The sequence below is a fragment of the Anoplopoma fimbria genome, chromosome 16, assembly GCF_027596085.1.
Source record: "Anoplopoma fimbria isolate UVic2021 breed Golden Eagle Sablefish chromosome 16, Afim_UVic_2022, whole genome shotgun sequence".
Taxonomy (NCBI): Eukaryota; Metazoa; Chordata; class Actinopteri; order Perciformes; family Anoplopomatidae; genus Anoplopoma; species Anoplopoma fimbria.
In genome coordinates this window covers 18,485,995-18,504,844 of record NC_072464.1, presented here as the reverse complement: position 1 = coordinate 18,504,844, position 18,850 = coordinate 18,485,995, and the positions used below count along the sequence as shown (strand labels likewise).

Below are 18,850 nucleotides of genomic sequence, written 5' to 3'. Positions count from 1 at the left end.
CTCATCTGTGCTCTGGCCGGCGTAATGGAAGCCGGAGACACCAGCGATGATAACGCTCCGTTTTACTCCACTGTTGTTACGCATTCTCAGGTCTGATGCCGTGAGATGATATTGTCTGTTTGTCTCACCCTGCAAATTTATCACAGGTAGTCCAAAGTTGAAAAATACTGCAGGACCAGAAGTCTTGAGCTGTAGTACATTATCTCCCCCCTCATGGAATGATGAATCAGAACTGTTCCTTTGCTCTGTATTTTTGTTGGTGGGAGTACATTCGCCTTGTCCACTTGCCTTTTATTTCCCCTGCGGAGCCGTGGAATCCACCTCGTAGCTGTACCTATTCCGCTCTTTTGTGAGGCACACATAAAATCCTCGGCATCTGAGAGTAATTGCAAGCAGCTAGATTATAAATATTCTTTTTAGGAAACCCTTTAACAGTGCTTAATGGAACTCTGTAAAAAGCAATCTTCCTTTATATTGAAGAGCTTTCCACAATTCTCTGAGTGTCCCCTTCTGCCTTACATACACCAACCTCCAGCTCTGCCCCTTGACTACAGTGTACGTCAGTGCTACATAGTCATGCTTACCGTGTTGCTGTTGTTGTTTCAGGGGTGACAGGGATTGAGGTGGTCGTGCAGCACGGTCTGGCCACCCCAGAGGGCCTGGCTGTGGACTGGATTACGGGGAAACTCTACTGGATTGACAGCAATCTGGACCAGATTGAGGTGGCCAAGCTCAACGGAGATATGCGCACCACACTGATTGCCGGAGGCATGGAGCATCCACGGGCCATCGCTCTCGACCCGGGGCAGGGGTATGTTACGCACTACCTCCCACACACAGAAACCTGTTGGTAGCTGTGCTATCCATCAGGCACTGAGATTATTGGAATAAAGTCAAATTACAACCTACTTGTATTTCTCATGTCTGCATCTGCCTTGATGTATGAAAATGTCTGCTGTGTTAAGGTCCATTAAAGCAGCAGATATAGTGTACATCAATATCAGTGCTGTACGCTCCATTCCATTAATGACAATTTATGTAGCTAATACTTCCCCCAACCATTGCTCCCACTTTACACACTTAACTGCTTATCCATTAATGCGCCTCAGCAATGTTTTTCCTTTAAACAATTTAAGTAAAACCTTCAAATAAGAATTTCCCAAATATGCTTTTACATCATTCCCCTCAGGGCTATTTAAAAACATGGTTGTTTATCCTGCTGAGATGCATGTGGAGAGTGTTTGTAGACTGATCTGTGGCTCTGAAAAGACAGCTTTCCCTTTGCTCAGTCAGCAAGCAAGACTTGATAACATCTGTTACGGTGCATCGATTACACACTCGTTTTCTCGATATAAAAAGTATTGTGATAAAGTTTTTAATTTGTGAAATGAGGTTGTTGGACAACGTCACATAATCAGGCTTGTTATTTCGCACTAATGCAACACACATGGGAGGCTTTGATAGTGTATGTTGCTTTTGACTGTTTTAACAATTTGGAATTTCACCATCCGCCCTTTTGAAATAAAACTGAACTACCTAAAGAGGAAGCAGTCAGGATGGACTTAAATGTTTGTCATATCATCATGCCATTTTTAATGCTATCATGACACGCCAACTTGTTTATTTCCTTTCAATGGGAAGCATATTTTTTTGTACAAGCTTTGCATGTTTGACAGTGCGTGGTGTGCATCCATGTGTGTTTGGCAGCTTCCCCTATAGCTTCCCCTATAATCTTTATTTGTCTGTATGTGTGTGTTTTTAATGTTTATTTTTATTCTTACTTTTTAATCTGTAAATGAGATTTAGTGAACAGTGAAAGGTTTTAATGCATCATAACTTTTTGGCATTTTATAATTATAGTTAACGTAAAATATACAGTTGCGAGTATTACACTGTTGGCATGGCCATCATTTTTGAAGATTCCATGGTGGGTTGCGTAGGCATACGATTTTATGTCCTTATTAATCAGTTTTTCAATGGCATGTAAAATCTGCTTTAGATATTTGATCACAGATCAGGACAGAAGGTGCTTTAATCCAGCGTTAGGATCATAGATAAAGGGACGGAGGTGCTGAGGGTGCTGGAAATAACTCTGATGGCCTGATTTGGAAAACTTAATTTTTAGCTGGTTGTTGTATTCTGCTGTGGTTATGTATAAAAAATGTAAAAAGCATGAAAAAAATAAAAGTCCATGCATACTACCTACAGCAGCATGCAGAATACATCCATTTTGGACATGTTTTTATAGACCACATTGATCAGTTCTCTGTCTCATACTTTTTTCTTGGAAATCTTGGTTGAGTTAATTTTGTCTCAACTGAATCGTGATTCCTTGTGTGAGCTCAGAGCAGCCATCGATCCACTATCCACTTGTGCACGGCACAGATAAAACAAATGTGCAGCAAAAGCACTGACCGATGCTGATTTGCAGACGGATGAGATGGGCATGATGGATAGTTCTGACAGTACTTTAAAAATGGTGCAAGTAATAACATGTTGAGCCACCATAGTGGATTGGAAATATAAAAAAAACAACATTTTGAGGTCAAGATAATATGTAGTTTATTAAAGGCATGGAAATATTGCTGATAAGTCAAGCTGTGATTTCAAATATGGTTCTTTAAATGCAAATGTATCTTCCCAGAAGTTTCTTTGTAGAATAACAAAATATTTAAGAAGCCTAAAAGTGTATAGAATTACACTTATATCCCAAGTATATCCCTTTTGTTGACTATTAAATATTGTTTTAATATATCATGAAGGGAAAAAAAATATTGTCAAGCGGTAACTGCTGTAAGTCTGGGAAATAATTTCTAAAAGGATGAATACTGATTAAAAACATTCAGGGGCATCTAAGCAGGGCAGAGAAAAAACACTCACCCACCAATGCAGAGACCCAGGTTCTCTTCCCAACAGCCATGTCTTGGCCGGTTGCCCCTTCAAACACAGCTGCACAGCTGTCAATGTTTGCCAGTGCAAACAGGTGACGGATCATGTCACTGTGCTGTGACTCTACCAGTTGGTCGAGTAGTCTTGGTAGAGAAAGGTGGGATCCGGGTGGATTAACCAATATATATGCACCTGAATGTACGAATACATTAGCTGTGCATTGCAATTGCAACTGTCACAACTCAATTCACAACAACAGCTGCATTCTCGATGTCCCCCAGATGTGTTGCATGTTATTTGGTTTGTAAAGCTATGATTATTGACTAGTGTATTTCATAAAAAAACACTTAGAAGGTACATTTCGGTCCATCCAGGTACTCTCCAGTTTGATAGATTTGAATACATATTTGTTAAAGATTCAAATACAATTTTATTTAAATTCAAATTTGATCAGCAAGTAATAACAAAGTCATTATCTATCTATTGAAAAACAAAGTTGTCTCTTTTCTGAGTGCTGTAAACACAGTTACAAGATTGTATCCAATTTGTTTCCCTATCTAAAGAATATATCATGCTTTTAAATGATAAACACTGGTACAAATTATACAACAAAAAACTGAATCTATTGTCTCTGTTGTAGGTTTGTTGCTAGTATTTTGTCTAAATGATCTGTTAAGTAGCCACCAGTTGTATACTTTGGCCAGTATATGTCAGAATAAAGCTCGATCCAGATATTCTTAAAATCAATTTAACACCCCTAAGAAATGAGTAATCTGCTCATGCACTCTCCCCTATAGCGCTCTCTCACATTTGCAAGGATGACTACATTTCATGGTTGTACATAGTAGGATTAATGGGTGCTTTTGGTGCCTAAAGGCGCATTTCCATTTCAGGGCAATAATTCTAATCTAATTACTTGAATCCACTCAAAGGAGTGGGCCATCGATCAGAAAGGCCTTATCAAGTGAATAAGGCTATTGATCTGGACAAGGATATTTCTTCCTAACACTGTTTCGTTGTCGTCAGTCTGTGATTTAAGCTTAAGCACCCATTTTCTCCTTCATTCCATCTGACTTGTTTGGACCAAGGCAGGACAGAGGACGATATTTGCTGAGTTGGAGCATGACTCAGGATTCTGCCAATGGTCACATCAATGACAGTGTTCATTTTCAGGCCTCATTGAGCAGCGGAAAGTCATAATAAAACAGATGGCCTCCCATTTCAAGGCATGTTCCATATGCTGAGGGTTGCACTGGATCGCTGGTGCTGTTCTTGGATAGTCATCACTGTCAGTGTCTGTGTTAATGCCTCCAGTTTCAACAGCATTGTACATGCAATTACTGTGATTTTCAGTATACAGTTGTATCACTGAAAAATGCATTCGGCTGAGTAATTGTTCTCAGATGGTTTTATGGTCTAACAGCCCTTTTGAGCAGATCTATGAAATAATATAAATTGTGCATTGTGTATATTGTTTCTTTTCCTCATAAAAACAAACAGCCAGTGATCAATACTAAGTATTCCCTTTGTGTTTCTGCTCCAAGGATCCTCTTCTGGACTGACTGGGATGCTACCTTCCCCCGAATTGAGGCTGCATCAATGAGTGGAGGAGGTCGACACATTGTGTTCAAGGATATGGAAATTGGCGCCTGGCCTAATGGACTGACTCTGGATCATTTGGAAAAGAGGATTGTTTGGACAGATGCACGGTATGCCATTAGAGTTATCACACTGTGTGGAGAAGCATTCACACATTTTAGAACTTCCAGTACATGTATGACATTATCTACTCAGAACGTTTGTCCAGTCTCTGAGTAAATATTTAACTTGAAGCTCCAATTCTCCCAGTGTGCATTAAATAATGGAGGATTTGTAATATTTAGAGATCTGCAATGTACAATGTCCATATTTGGTATTAAGTGGGTCTTGAAGAATTCAGTAGTTCCATCAGTGGACTGGTGTGTTACACTGTAATCTGCCTATTTCTACTCTTCCCTTTCAAAGCATTTGAAGAGCAGTTCGAAAATAAATATGGCTGTTTGTGTCTGTCTCTTTTGAACAGCTCCGACGCCATTTTCTCTGCACTCTATGATGGAAGTGGGGTCATTGAGATCCTCAGGGGCCACGAATACCTGTCCCATCCTTTTGCTGTGTCACTCTTTGGAGGCAATGTATACTGGACGGACTGGAGGACGAACACTTTAGCGAGAGCCAATAAGTGGACTGGGCGTAATGTCACAGTAATCCAGAAGACGAGTGCTCAGCCTTTTGACTTGCAGATCTTCCACCCCAGCAGGCAGCCACAAGGTTAGAAGAGTTTTATTCTGGCTTTACTGTTGGAGATGAGAGGCTCATAGAAAAGGGCCATTTCACTAGGTTTATATATAATTTGTCAGATTTGCTCTCCTGGGATACATGCAGTAGGGACTGGAATTAAGCATTCCAGTCAATGCAGACCTTGAAGGTGGGGCTTAGCATGGCAACTAGTTGTAACTATACATTTCTTCAAATCACAATGCCTCATAAAGCCATTTTTTTTAGAGCCTACAATCAGTTTCTTATTTTATAAAAGTAGTACATAGAAAACAGAAACGGCCTCTGTATCATTTAGACTAAAATTGACCCTCTGATTTTAAATAACAAAGAATTATCATTCAAAAGAGACTACGACCATAGCAGCAATTGAAACGGTTCAGCGGGTTCAAGAGCAGTAACCATGCACAAAAAAAGAGGTGCTTGTTAAGGGCTTTAAAGTACAAACTCATCAATTCCGGTTCATATTGAATTTATCTGTAATCCTCCACTTATACAGGATGAGGACTGAGGATACATTATCTTTTTATTCCTATGCCTGTCAATCAATGAGCTGGCGTCTGAATGAAAAGGGGACTCATGCAGATAATTAACTAGCCTGAGTTAATGGTATACCCTGAATGTGTTTTTTTTCACCATCCAAATTATACTAATTTGTTCATACCATTATATTAAGGCTTTCTTTTTTAGCTGAATGTGAATAAAGATGACTACTAAATGGGAACCACATCTGCCAGAGATTATTTCTGGCATATCCATTTATCAAATCAATTAGTTATGTGAATAATGTGTTGTGGTGAGAGAAAATATACCCAAAATAGTTTTGAAAACACATTAATATTGGCAGCATTTATTTTTGGGTGAATGCTTCTGACTCTGTACCTTGTCACAGTGGAATAGGCGATCAATTTTGTGAGAAGCCAAGTAAGCCAAGAGTCTGAGCACTACAGTGGTAAAGTGATGTTTTCTGTCTGACAGGAGGCCTACATATGTTAGCCAATCTTGATTTGATATGCAGATAAGCTTGCAAGATATATTGCCAAGCTCAAATTAATAACAGGAAATCTATTTCTGTAACTTGATTGTTTTTTTTGTTTTTTTTTGCGTAGATAGGTTGTTTTGCAATGGATTTTTGATTCATTTGTTAAAGCATACCCAATAATAAAACACTGGATTAAGGAAAATGTTGGTCCATGTGAGCCAAAACCGCCTGATTGATGAATCAGTTTCTATTGCAATGGCCTTCTTCAGCATTGCCGAGCTCTAAATGTGTCTGCCTCAGCTTTCTTCATATGTAAGCCACCATCCTTAAATGGGCATTATTACTGTGGTAATCGGGTTTGCATCTATTCAGCGATTCCTCTGCTTCTCCAGTGTGTCACCAGTTAATATGCTTGTTTCCTTGCTCTATCTACATTCTCATGACTGTTCGCCATAGATAAGTGTAAACAAAACGGGGCTGCTTTAGCAAAGAAGACAGTAAGCGTGCCTAATCCTGTTTTAGAAAAGCTCAACAGGGGGGTGGGGGTGGGTTATTATCCACTCTACCCAGAACCGAGGCCTAGGGATGTGATGCTCCACTAGACCACAAACATCTGGACCAGAGGAAAATTAAAAAAAAGGGGGATGGGGGAAGAAAAGATCGCTGAACACCAATATGCAGATCCATGGAGCTCCACTGGAAGCATAAAGTCACTTTAAAGCCAAGACTGTTTTTACATAAGAATGCGTAGCAAGCATTTTTAATTTAGGAGGCAGTCCCAAGACCTCACTATTATAACAGATATGTTGTTGATTACAGACAAAGCATCACAAAGAAACCTACATGTATATCCATCGCACCATAATACACAGCCCAATGTGGAGCAAATTACTTTTCCAGATGCTCCCATAATCATTAATGGCTCCACTTATTTCCCTTCACAGCTTTTGGGTTAGATGCCGAGTATACATTGAGAAGCCTGGAATTAGTGTTCAAATTTCAACACAAATTGGCACTATGGATTTTTCAATACTACTAGTATTTTACAGTATTAGTACATAGACCTCCCTTTTTCTCATGGTATTTATCCTTTTCACTTAAGTGAATGAGGGGAAAAAAGAGATAGGCTCAGGCTAATTCAGTTGGATATTTTTCACAGTTGATTGTTATTCTCAATGTGTGCAAAGCTTTACATGAGCAATATAATATTCATACCATTTAGAACACACATTCGTTACTATTCACAGGCAGACAAACACTGTGTTTGTGTTGGTGGTATTATCATGACCAATATGATAGACTTTGAAACAAATAAGCACAACACATATGGGTCTCTCAATGGAAAGAAGCACCAGCATAATAAATTGGATCCTCACTACATGTGAGCCTTCCCTGAATATGACTTTTCTTAATTTCCCCACCATTTTTCACTGCCTTGGCACAGCAGTGGGCTTATTTCTTTATTTGTTGCAAACACATCCGACAGTTTAGAGCAAACAAGCACCTTGGCTCTGTTGTTGTTGCCTGTTATCCATCATTCAGGTGAATGCAGCGCTGTTCAGATGTCTCCCTATTAGCATACTGAGTCAGCTGGGTGCTGTTTCCAGCTCGCAGAGACAGAGTTGAATTTTGAGTTTTGTCTTAAATAAGCCACATTTGTGATACAATGGGACTCTCCGATGGGTTGCTGAAAGAGCCCAGGAAATGAACTTTCAATGAGCTTGTTTGACGTGAATCGTTGGAGAAACGGATGCGTATGATGCATGAAATGTGATTGCAGCATGATGGAAAATAATTGAGGGGGGGGTTACTTTCCTTAGTTCTGCTGAGTTGATTTATTCTGAAAAATGGCACAGCAAGAAATTCATGACAACGGACTTGAAATATATTGCTACTACTAAGATAACTGCTCAGTCGAAAGCATTGTAAAGTGAGCTTGCTGTGCTTGTCTTCTAGAAACTGTCATCAGTTTGGGGTCTTAAACTGGATAGTGACGAAGTCTAAATAATACAATCCATCTTTTGTATTGTATAATTTATTTCCATTAACCTCTTAAAACCAAATGCAACAAGAGACCAACCTAAGAAGATCAATGAAAACTCAAGGTTCAAAATTCAACATTTTCTCTTTGTTCCTTAAAAGAGACCCTCGAAAACATCGTTGTGCCTTTTCTACCACTCAGATGTTTGTTCATGCCAGGGGTTTTCAAACTATTCCTTTTCAGAATTGTCATGCTTTCAAATTGTATCTCAATTATACACCCAAAAAGAAATATCATAATTATGCTTTCAGCAAAGCTTTTTCTTTTTTTCGTCAGTTTCAAAATATTCCTTCAATAGCACAATCAGACAAGCATGTAAATGTCATTCTGCAAAGGCAGTTTGCAGTTATTCACATCTAGTATTTATCCTGGCCCGATTTCTTTGATTACCATCTCAACTTCTCAAGCTGAGTGTTCTGAATTTTCCTCTTACCTCTCTTCCCATCAGCATCCAACCCATGTGAAGAGAATGATGGACGTGGCCCCTGCTCACATCTGTGTCTCATCAATTACAACCGCACCTCGTCCTGCACCTGTCCACACCTTATGAAGCTTTCACCCAACAAACAATCCTGCTTTGGTGAGTGATAACATCTACCTCATTTTTCATGCTTTTCTCCTTATGTTGCTGTGAAACTAGGATAAAATGAACGACAGGACAGGTGTTTTGCTTATCATGTGAATTTCTGAACTTTTGATTGACGTCAGCCTTCACGTCAGGCTGTTGTTATCACACTCTCACCTGGATCTGACAGTTTGGAATGATTGATTCCCTTATCATCTCACCAGCGTTGAAAAGGTTCCTCCTGTATGTGCGGCGGTCTGAAATCCGTGGTGTTGACATCGACAACCCTTACATGAACGTCATGACGGCGCTCACGGTGCCAGACATTGATGATGTCACAGTGGTGGACTATGATGCCCTGGAGGAGAGGATCTACTGGGCTGACATCAAAACCCAAACCATCAAACGGGTCTTCATCAATGGCACACAGCTGGAGACCATCATCTCTGCAGGTGGGTGCATTCTAGACATCCATAAGGAAATACAAAGTTAAAGGTGTGTACGGGATGTACTACAGTGTATGTGTACACCAACGAATATTGATAAGTTTGTACGCAAATACTATTGTTGCTAATGCAGTACTGTGCTTGCTCACGGAGTAGTAGTTTTTAATTATATTATTATAATCATTGTAATTAATAACTAACTTAAATATGTAATTGTTATTTCCTCTCACGATCGCAAGGTACAACAAATATATAAGTTCAATTATGGTAATTTGTTGAAGACCATTCATGTGGCCGAGGCTTATTTACATAAGAGTTTTGCAAAGCACAAAGGCATGATAGTTTTTTCGTGCTCTCCCTGACAGACATAGTGAACTGCCGCGGTCTGGCTTTAGACTGGCTTTCCAGGAACTTATACTGGCTCAGCTCTGAAAATGACGAGTCGCAGATCAATGTGGCTCGCTTTGATGGCTCCCTGAAGACCTCCATCATCCACGGCATTGATAAGCCAAGGTGCCTTGTAGTGTACCCGGCCAAGGGGTAAGTAGATTAGAGCAGTTTGTGCACTTCATCAGTACCTCACCTCCAATGCATTGTACTAGGAAACGTGCCCAAAGACTTCACCGGTACGAGCGATCAAAGCCGTGTTGTTGTACCCTAAGTTTCACAGGCTTGAGACATTTGTTCAGATCTTTAGAAGATTGTCAGGTGGAACTTAATCTATTGGGTTACATTCAATTTTTTTTTTAATAACAAGGGAACATTCACTGACTGTGTTTTAAGCCTCATTATATCTTGTGCCTAACTGGACCACTAACTATGCATGTCACACCTTCCCACACAGAAAAATCTATTGGACAGATGGCAACACCATTAACATGGCCAACATGGATGGCAGTAACAGCAAGGTCCTCCACCAGAATCAGAGGGATCCTGTAGGTCAGTATGAGAGCTTTATATAGCATACTGAGTTCGACCACGTATCCGGCTGTAGCTCAAGGGTGACCAAGCCAAGAAGATTATTTTATACATACATAAAGTTTTATTTTCAAATGATGTCTGTTCAGTTTACATAATGTTCTTATCTGATTTGATCTGAATATAAATAACCAGATTAAATTAATTACATGGATAACTCAGTTTCACCAATAATCAAAGAGCACTTGATTTGTTTGATTAGTGGGCTACTGGCTGTAAAAATGTGTGGTTGCCAACTGCAAACATCCAACAGAACAAGATAGAAGATGAGGGGTTGTTTCAGTGTTCTCTGGTTGTGGATGAAATTTATGGTAATTAAATTCAATTCAATTTAACCAGCATCAACATCTGTGATGCTGCATTACAAATTAACTTGAAGTAATTCCCCGATTCAAACCTTAATTTGACAAAGATTTACCTGATAAGGGTGGTCTCATGAAAGTTATAGCAATAATTAAAGTTAAGTTTGCATTAATCTGTTTATAATCAATTACATTCAATGCTTGTATCTGCCCTGACTGTTTCAAATGGAATGAGTAATGTTTGTACCTGGTGAGATTTTCTCCATTCCGACAATGTCAACAAGAATCAGTCAGAGCATCTTCCACCTCAGAGGTGATGTTATCTCAACAGGCAATGTCAAAGAATTGGGTAAAGCTTTCAAAGTGGCAATTCCTCTGAAAACCTAAACAAACACTAACAGAAGGCTAAACTTGAAAAAAACAAAAAAAAACATGTTACCTGTGTACACTTGTATCGTTTCCTTATTGATTCCAAAAGAAATAATTTACATTTAAATCAGTTTGCAGGAAAAAAAAGACCACATTTTTGTTTCTCTTTTATATGTATGCTTCCCATGGGAGTTCAGTTCATACACGATTAGGCTATCAAAATCCTTTATGTTATGATCATAGAACCAGTTCTGGGTGAATCTTACACTATAAAATAAATTATTCTCACAATAGAAAGTAAATATCCACTTGGGTGAATGGATGGACCTGATTGGGTCCTGACAGGTCAAACAAACACAGGACTGTGACCCTGGAGTACGCTGTCCATCTCCCGTGTGAAGCCAAAAGTTGTTTTAACTTACTTATGTAGGTTAACTTAAGTATTATTTTAACCCAAAACATGATCAAAAATTGTCATATCCAAAATTAGTGTTTGTACTCCACAATTGCTTTGTATTGGTAATGGATTTACTGCATATTGCTCAAGCCCAGCGTCTCCCTCTCCCATCTGCACAGGGCTGCCTTCCACATTGCATGATGAGGTCCTGTGTTCTGGTTCACCTATTGTACATATTTTAGATTGTTTCCTTTTGAAAAGCTGAACAAATCTACAAAAATGATCAACCCGCCTTCCTGTCTCCAATGATTTTGACTTTCTCACTGACTGTTGGATCATCTTTTAAGGCACTCGCACGCATGGATGTGGAGGTGCTGTTGTTTGTGTAGTTTGCAGTGACATACGTGCAAATAGAAACTGAAGGTTCAAAAAACAAATCCAGGCAGGTCAGCAGCAGAATCCAGCTTTCTTTGGACAAACTTTCAATCTTTTTGTTATATCAGGTTTTTTTTTAGAATATCTCTGCCTATATGTTTATTTTGTAGTATTGCCAGTTCATTTAAACCACCATTTACAATTAACTGTTACGGGAATAAGAAATCAAATTGTTGACAAATGTAAATTAAAACATAAATACATTTCATTTTATGTAAACAAGAGGTGCAAGAAGCACCTATGTAAAATCATGAATAAGAAATCTATCCAGGGAATAGTTAGGATGATTGTCCACACAAATTCCTCCAAGCAGCTGCAGAGTAGGATCAGCCTTTTGGTGTCTGAAATGTGCAGAATTGTAGAAATCATTGAGCAATGGTTGTGGATGACCTCTGCTGTGATGCACTAAAAGTAAGGATGTAAGATTTTTCTGTTGATGTATCATTGCAATTTGAGGACCAGCATCCATATCTGACAATATTCAGAGTAAATGGGCTAAATGTACCTAATCTTGGATTATTGATAGAGATAGATACAACTTGTTTAGCAATTTATCTCCTTGATATGATATTTTAATGTAGCAATCTTGCCTAGCATGCAAAACACTGATTCATACTGTCAGCATAATCATTTTAATTAATTGTGATCACTCATTTGTTACTGCTGCCTGATATTTAACATTTTCTACATGTTTATGTGACTAATCATTTTATTATTGCGCTCTCTTGCTTTTTAAGTAAACTCTCTACTGACATGATGCATGCTTAAGTGAGCAGTTGCAGTTGATTTAGCAAAAACATTCAGCTGGTCTTCATTTCGAGTAGCTGTTTTCACACAGCTCAAAGTCAAACACCCACTTTGTCACACAAGCGGCACCATTGTCTTCGCTGTATTTCTTCATTCTCCTCTGCCTGCCAGCATAACAGATAGCAGGGCGCACCCATATTTCACTGGCTTCATTTATGATTATGGGGTAGACCTGGGGACAAGCGTAAATTAATGACGCATTGTGACTGTGAATCTGCCAGATATAAATCCAACACATGGTGTGAGACAGTGAGCTGTCCAGAGGTCCACAATTGAAATTGCTTTCATTTTACATCATTAACAGTGTTCTTCTGGAAAAAAAATGATCATGTCAGGAAATGGATTTAAAAGCAGCCAGTCGCAGTCTTTTTCACTTATCACACAAGCTGGAGCTCTTTATAAAGAGATCCCCAACTAATGTGTGCCAGTGAACACATAAACCTTTTATATTAGCCCTAACCCAGCAAAATGCATAGAAACTAAAATATGCAAATGCTAAGGTAATGCAGTTCGGATTTGTACTCTTGTATTAATGTTGAAGTATATTCAAAAGGGAAATCTATATTTCATATTCACCTCTCAGTGCTGCATATTGAAAGTAGTCGGGATTTGTAACTGAACTTAATACAGAACAAAAGGATATTTGAGACAGCTATTGGTTTCAGTTGTAATCTTTGTTTGCTGTAATGTCTCAGATTTAATGAAAAGCCAAACAATTCCACATTGTTGTCGATCTAGTATGCCCAATCTACTCTTTCACAGCTGATTAACTATTTTATGATTATTCATTTATTACTCATTTGGTTTGTCTCTGATGAGTGTTTCTCGGTGAATCCTAACACAATGTTTGCTTACCCGGTGTCCCCTCTTTCACTTGTGTTCTCAGGTCTCTCAATAGACTACACTGCCAACAAGCTATACTGGATAAGCTCAGCCAATGGCACTATCAACAGGTGCAATCTGGACGGCAATGGGCTGGAAGTGCTGGAGACTCTAAAGAGGGAGTTAGCCAAAGGCACGGCTCTGGCGGTGATGGGTGAGTGGAGCTTGTCACAAGTGCATCAGATTGCCATTGGGGATTAGTCAGAGAGTGTGGAGGGATTACATATTTAACCGGTTAAGTGGCTGCAGAACGCAGGCTATTTAGTCAGCCTTGCAACAGTTGTGCTTCACTTTGTGTGAAGGAGCAGAGGCATTAGATAATTAATACGCAGTGCAGCTGTGATTGATGATTGATTTTCTCCCCCCTTTCGTAATGAAAAGGGAGGAGGATGTTCATTATGTGTTGATTCTTGGTATCAGTGTTGAATCCAGTGTGTCAGATAATCCATCAACTCATAGGTTCATTTAGAAATCCCCGAAAATCTAAGTGCAATTTCTGGGAAGACATAGGGGAGACCAGGGATGGTAGTAACTGGGAGATCTTTATTGAAGGATAAAGTATAAACGCTTTATTTTTTTATTTTTTATTAAGTGAACAATTTTAACACTTATTTCTTTTAAAAAATGAATTTAGCTGAACACATTTGCTGTGTGTGCTGTATTTCTGTATGTGCATGTGTCAGGTAGGCCTTATGGTTCAGTCCCTGCCACAGCTATGGCAAATGTAGTGTGCTTCCCCCTGGGGTCCAAGCTTTGTGGGCCCAGAACAGACTTTTAAATGAACCCCCACCCCAAACAGCTGTTACAAAACTGTATTAGCATGTGGATTTGAATTTAGCATGAATGCAAAACATCAAATGAAACTAGAGAAACTAGCTTGTTAGGTTGTGTATGTCAAAGCATTGTTTCAACAATACAATGAATGAGAAAGAAAAAAAGAATTGATGAAAAATGTTACTTTCAGCCAGTAATATACACATTTTTGATCACCAAAAAATGTCACTTCTCTTGTGAGTTCAACAAAGAAATGGCAGTGTAGGGTATTGATGACATCATGGCGACTCCTTTATGATTTGTCTAACTGGCAGCGTTACAACTAACCCAGTGTTACAACACTCCCCGATCTCCCATAGAAGCTGTAGCTGGCGTTATAGGAGTCTTTAGCTCACAAGGTCTGGCTCCCATCTTTTCTTCAGCGTTTCCTTGTTTTCTACAAACACAGAGGCTTCCAATTAGCACCGCATGTTTGTATGTATGTTTTAGCTGAAACACATGCTAGCTCTGCCACAGCTACAGAAAGTGTGCAACACTGCTGAAATACATTGACAGCATAGTAATACTGCAGAGTGTGGTGCAATAGTCTACATAAATCGACCTTAGTAACTGTATTGGTTGATTACAAAACTGGTATTTGTATACTGCAAATGAGTGCCATATACAATTTCAGAATTTCATTGATTTTTTTTTTAATTGTCTCACTTTTACAGTGCTGCAATCTTGACAATTGGAAAGCCTCCCAGTGAGCTATGCAAATGCATTTTTTTTGCCAAGATTGTCAGTGACAAGGAAGAAAACATACTGAGAGTCGTTGGTTGTGGGCATGTGTACATGAAAGTGTATGAGTTAGTTAGTGGTTATTTTGTATGTGTGTGTTTGGACCAAAGAGTCATTTTTATTGTTTAAGGAAAAAATAAAATCAATAGTGTTGTCAGTGTTGTTCTTGAAGCTTGTTACTTCTCATGGCAGGCCTCGGTGTCATGTGTGGTGGATATCTATCAGTATGTGCTGAAAGCATAAACACTGTTTAACACACACAGGAAAACAGTGGCAGAGTGGCATCCCGCTGTTTGTTAGCTGTTTGCATTCTGCAACCCCAAACCACATCATTTTGGTCCATATTTATAGGCATTTCTTTCAGTCAACACTTTGACTATGGAGTGACTGTTTCTTATATGTATGATGGAGACTTCATTACTGTGTTACTGCGGGAGATAACACTGAAGGTGACATAGACTAATGGCTTGGTTCCTGCACAGTAGCAGGTACAGCAAAACAGTGAAATGGTGTTTGCAAGTCTTCATCAATCACAATTAATGACATTTTCTTATGTTGAGGAAATTGTTTTGAATGGTAGAATGAACAGCACTGTACTGTATAGTTATAACACTTTGTTAAAACGAGAGATTTCACAGTGGTTCAACAGCACATTTGTTGTATTGGAATGAATTGCTTTGTATAGAACAAAGCAATCTAGTGGATTTGAACATTTACATTTGGATTCATGTGAGCATGAGAGTATAGTTTATAGTCATAAGACCTCCTTTAATGAGATATGACATCCTTTTTTATAATCTAGGCGTCAGATGATTGGCTTTCCCCACTGTTAGGTGAATATATTAATATTAGGTTATTAACGTTAAGTTTAGTGTTTAATAACACATAAAATAACTCATATTTGCCTTTCACCCTTTACCAGATCATACGTCAGCAATGCTACAGTGATTTTCTTAAAGTGTGTGGCATATATGCTTCATTTAGTGTCAAAACAGAACCGTTCACTATGTGTTTGTATGCATTTCAAACTAATTGTAGCAATTCAAAACTACAACTTTAATGTTGACTATAAATACCGCTGCTGAGCAAAGAGCACATTTAAATGTTCTCTGAGCCTGTGATTAGTATTTTGCATCTGGTGTAACGTTCACTCACTGTTTGTTGTCTGAGAGACATTCAGAGATGCCTCCCTCCTTTGCTGTGGACCATTGAGCTGCTTGTAAAATGTGTAGGGTCAGCTGAAAACGAGGCAGGGAAAGACAGCAGAACAGCAGCCAGACATGTCATTTTCCAATCCTAAAGCCTCTTTTGTTGACAAGCGAATAGGCCATTGGCGATGCCCATTACAGTGAAATGTTCCTACTGCAGATGTTGTTGTTTTGTCTCCATAGCGAAAGATGCAATTAAGTGCGTTTGCTGACCATTCACTCGATTAACTCCAATGTTTTCTTTATCTCCTCTTTCTTTCGTCTTTGTCTTGCTAGCTCAGCAAACTGATTAGATACCTAATGGAATAGCACAAAGTATTATAATTAAAATAAGGATATACAGATAAATACATGTGCAGCCATTGCCAGGGAACAAACATGTTAGGTATTGACAGGTAATTATGGGTAATTAAAGTCTCTTGTGCTGATTTAGTCAATCATCATTAATTAGCACCAATCTAGCGATCGTTCCGACTCTCTCTTCTGGTCTGTGATAGCTTGATCAATTACTTGGTTGTGTTTCAAGTGGTTAAGGTTACTCAACAACGTCATTTGTAAATGAGGAAAACTTCAGGATCTATATCTTCCGCCACGCATTCTGGAAAAGTGCTGTGATGATACCTCCATAATTTACCGGCTAAATCAAACCCTGACTGTCAGATTCAGAGAGCAAAATAACTATAATTGATCAAACTGACAATCCATTCAGCCGTGTGTTAAAAACAAACATGCCGGGGTGTTGTGTTTCCTTTTGAATTTCTTCCATTTTGCACGCATGTCTGCTTGTTCAAGCTGGTTGTGAAAAGATGTAATGAAGGCACTGTTAGTGACACGAGGTCGATCCACTCAGATCTCAGGGCTCTGTAATAATTGGATTGGCTTGAAGGAAAGGTGAGGGCTTCTATTTAGAAGGTGTAGGTGATCCATCAGCCTTGACTTGCTTGGAATCAAACTAGTGGTTGAGGTGGAAATTGAATATGATGTGCCACAAGCGAGCAATCACAGCTAGCCAGCGGTCCCCACGGCATCAAATTAACACAGGGAGCAAAGCTAATCTAGGCTAGCATGCCCTCCGGGGTCAAATGTTTTGTAAACTGCATGTAGACTGTCATTCTCACTCATGGGAGTCCTGCGTTCCCTTCAGGGATGACATTGAGCCCAAAGCTATTAATGCAAGCGGGAATTGTTTCTGTTTGTGTGTGTTTTTTTATTCTAAATAAATCAAAGAGGGTAAGATAACAAAACAGTATCTTACCTTCAAGGGATTCATAGATTGAAACCCAAAGGGCACATGTTTTGGATGTTTTATTTAAATACAAATATGTCACTAAAACGTCTGATATACTGTATTGGCTGCAAGATAATGCTTTTCTCATCTACATAATGTTTCTGAATAGTGTAGTTTTACTGCACTATACTATGGCCCAAGAGAGTAATAAACTGCAGCAGTTTGTATGCACCAACCAGCACACAAACTGGTGCAGTTCAGAAGGGCCTGTAAGTCATTTCATATGTGATTGCTGCTGCTGCTTAACAGAGTGATTCCTCGGTGGAGTGTTTCTATGCTTCTAGAATATATTTTTTTAATGTTTTAATCTTTGAGAAAGATGAACCTTTTCAATAACACATTTTTTATGTTACTTATATAAATATACATTTTCCTTTCTATTATGCTTCCTATTTTAAAGCACGCCTCCTCTGTGTAATAGTTCATTTTTTGCAATTGTGGCCCTTTCAAAGTCCATCTCCACCATTTACAGTGTCTATTTTGAAGCAAGTGGAGCCACCTGACTCTTCTTCACTTTGCACTTCAGTGGGATTTTAAAAATTGAGAGTTCCTGTCACGTCTGTAGAGTCTGTGGCAAAGTGCCTGGACTGTGCATCACTGATTCCTGCTGAGGACAGAAATGGGTGCTGGAGGATAGTGTGTTGGTGGCTGGGTGTGCCAGGGTCAGGAGCCTTTTGTGCATGTGCCTCTTTACAAAGACAAACTCATCACTTATGCTCACGACGGCAGCATTACCAAAGCCTGGAGGTTCAGTGACACACAGAACCAGACAGACCAGCCGCTCCATCAGGGAGTAGTCAGTGAAACATCATGACACATTACAACTACAGTACATGTTGTAATTTCCCTTGGTCCCGGACCCAGCACTTTGCTCTTAAACTCTTAAAAGATTGGCTCATGAGAGAGAATTCTGTCATGCGATATGTTCTTATGAAACAAGAAAGATGAGGCTACGCTGTCTCAGAATAGCTGATTTTTTTTCATGTTCTACGAGCAAAATTACCAAAATAGACAAGTATTATTGCTATAAATTAAATGTGTATCTAATTGTCAAAAAAATATAAATACTAAGTATGTGCAAATTGTCAAATTTTCCAGTTTTAAACTGAAAATTACCATTGTGGCATAATAGTCAGGCTGCCAAATTGAGGAATTGCATGGAAGTGTTTTTATTGGTGTGAAACCTTTACCAAAGGCTGCAAGGTGTATGCATCATCATCAGCAAATGGGCAGAGCGGGGAACATGGTATCCCAGTCTTTAATCGCAAATCAGATAAGAGATTGATCAATTAATAACGGGCTTTCTGGGATAAGAACGACTTGGAATTGGCATTTGTTTGTGCTGTGGTGTTTTTGAATGTTTGTTTGAATTTGAACCATGATTTGCATACAAC

The 18,850-nt window shown here is 39.0% G+C and overlaps 1 protein-coding gene across 1 annotated transcript in view; it reads left to right on the top strand.

Moving 5' to 3' along the window:
* lrp1bb (low density lipoprotein receptor-related protein 1Bb) overlaps positions 1-18,850 on the top strand; it is a 169,522-nt gene that overhangs the window by 78,044 nt on the left and 72,628 nt on the right. Inside the window, exons 25-32 of the mRNA XM_054615828.1 lie at positions 607-811; positions 4,434-4,598; positions 4,952-5,196; positions 8,674-8,805; positions 9,015-9,242; positions 9,602-9,776; positions 10,081-10,175; positions 13,411-13,560. Of these exons, the coding sequence (XP_054471803.1) occupies positions 607-811; positions 4,434-4,598; positions 4,952-5,196; positions 8,674-8,805; positions 9,015-9,242; positions 9,602-9,776; positions 10,081-10,175; positions 13,411-13,560 (1,395 nt within the window). The remainder of the gene's footprint in view (positions 1-606; positions 812-4,433; positions 4,599-4,951; positions 5,197-8,673; positions 8,806-9,014; positions 9,243-9,601; positions 9,777-10,080; positions 10,176-13,410; positions 13,561-18,850) is intronic.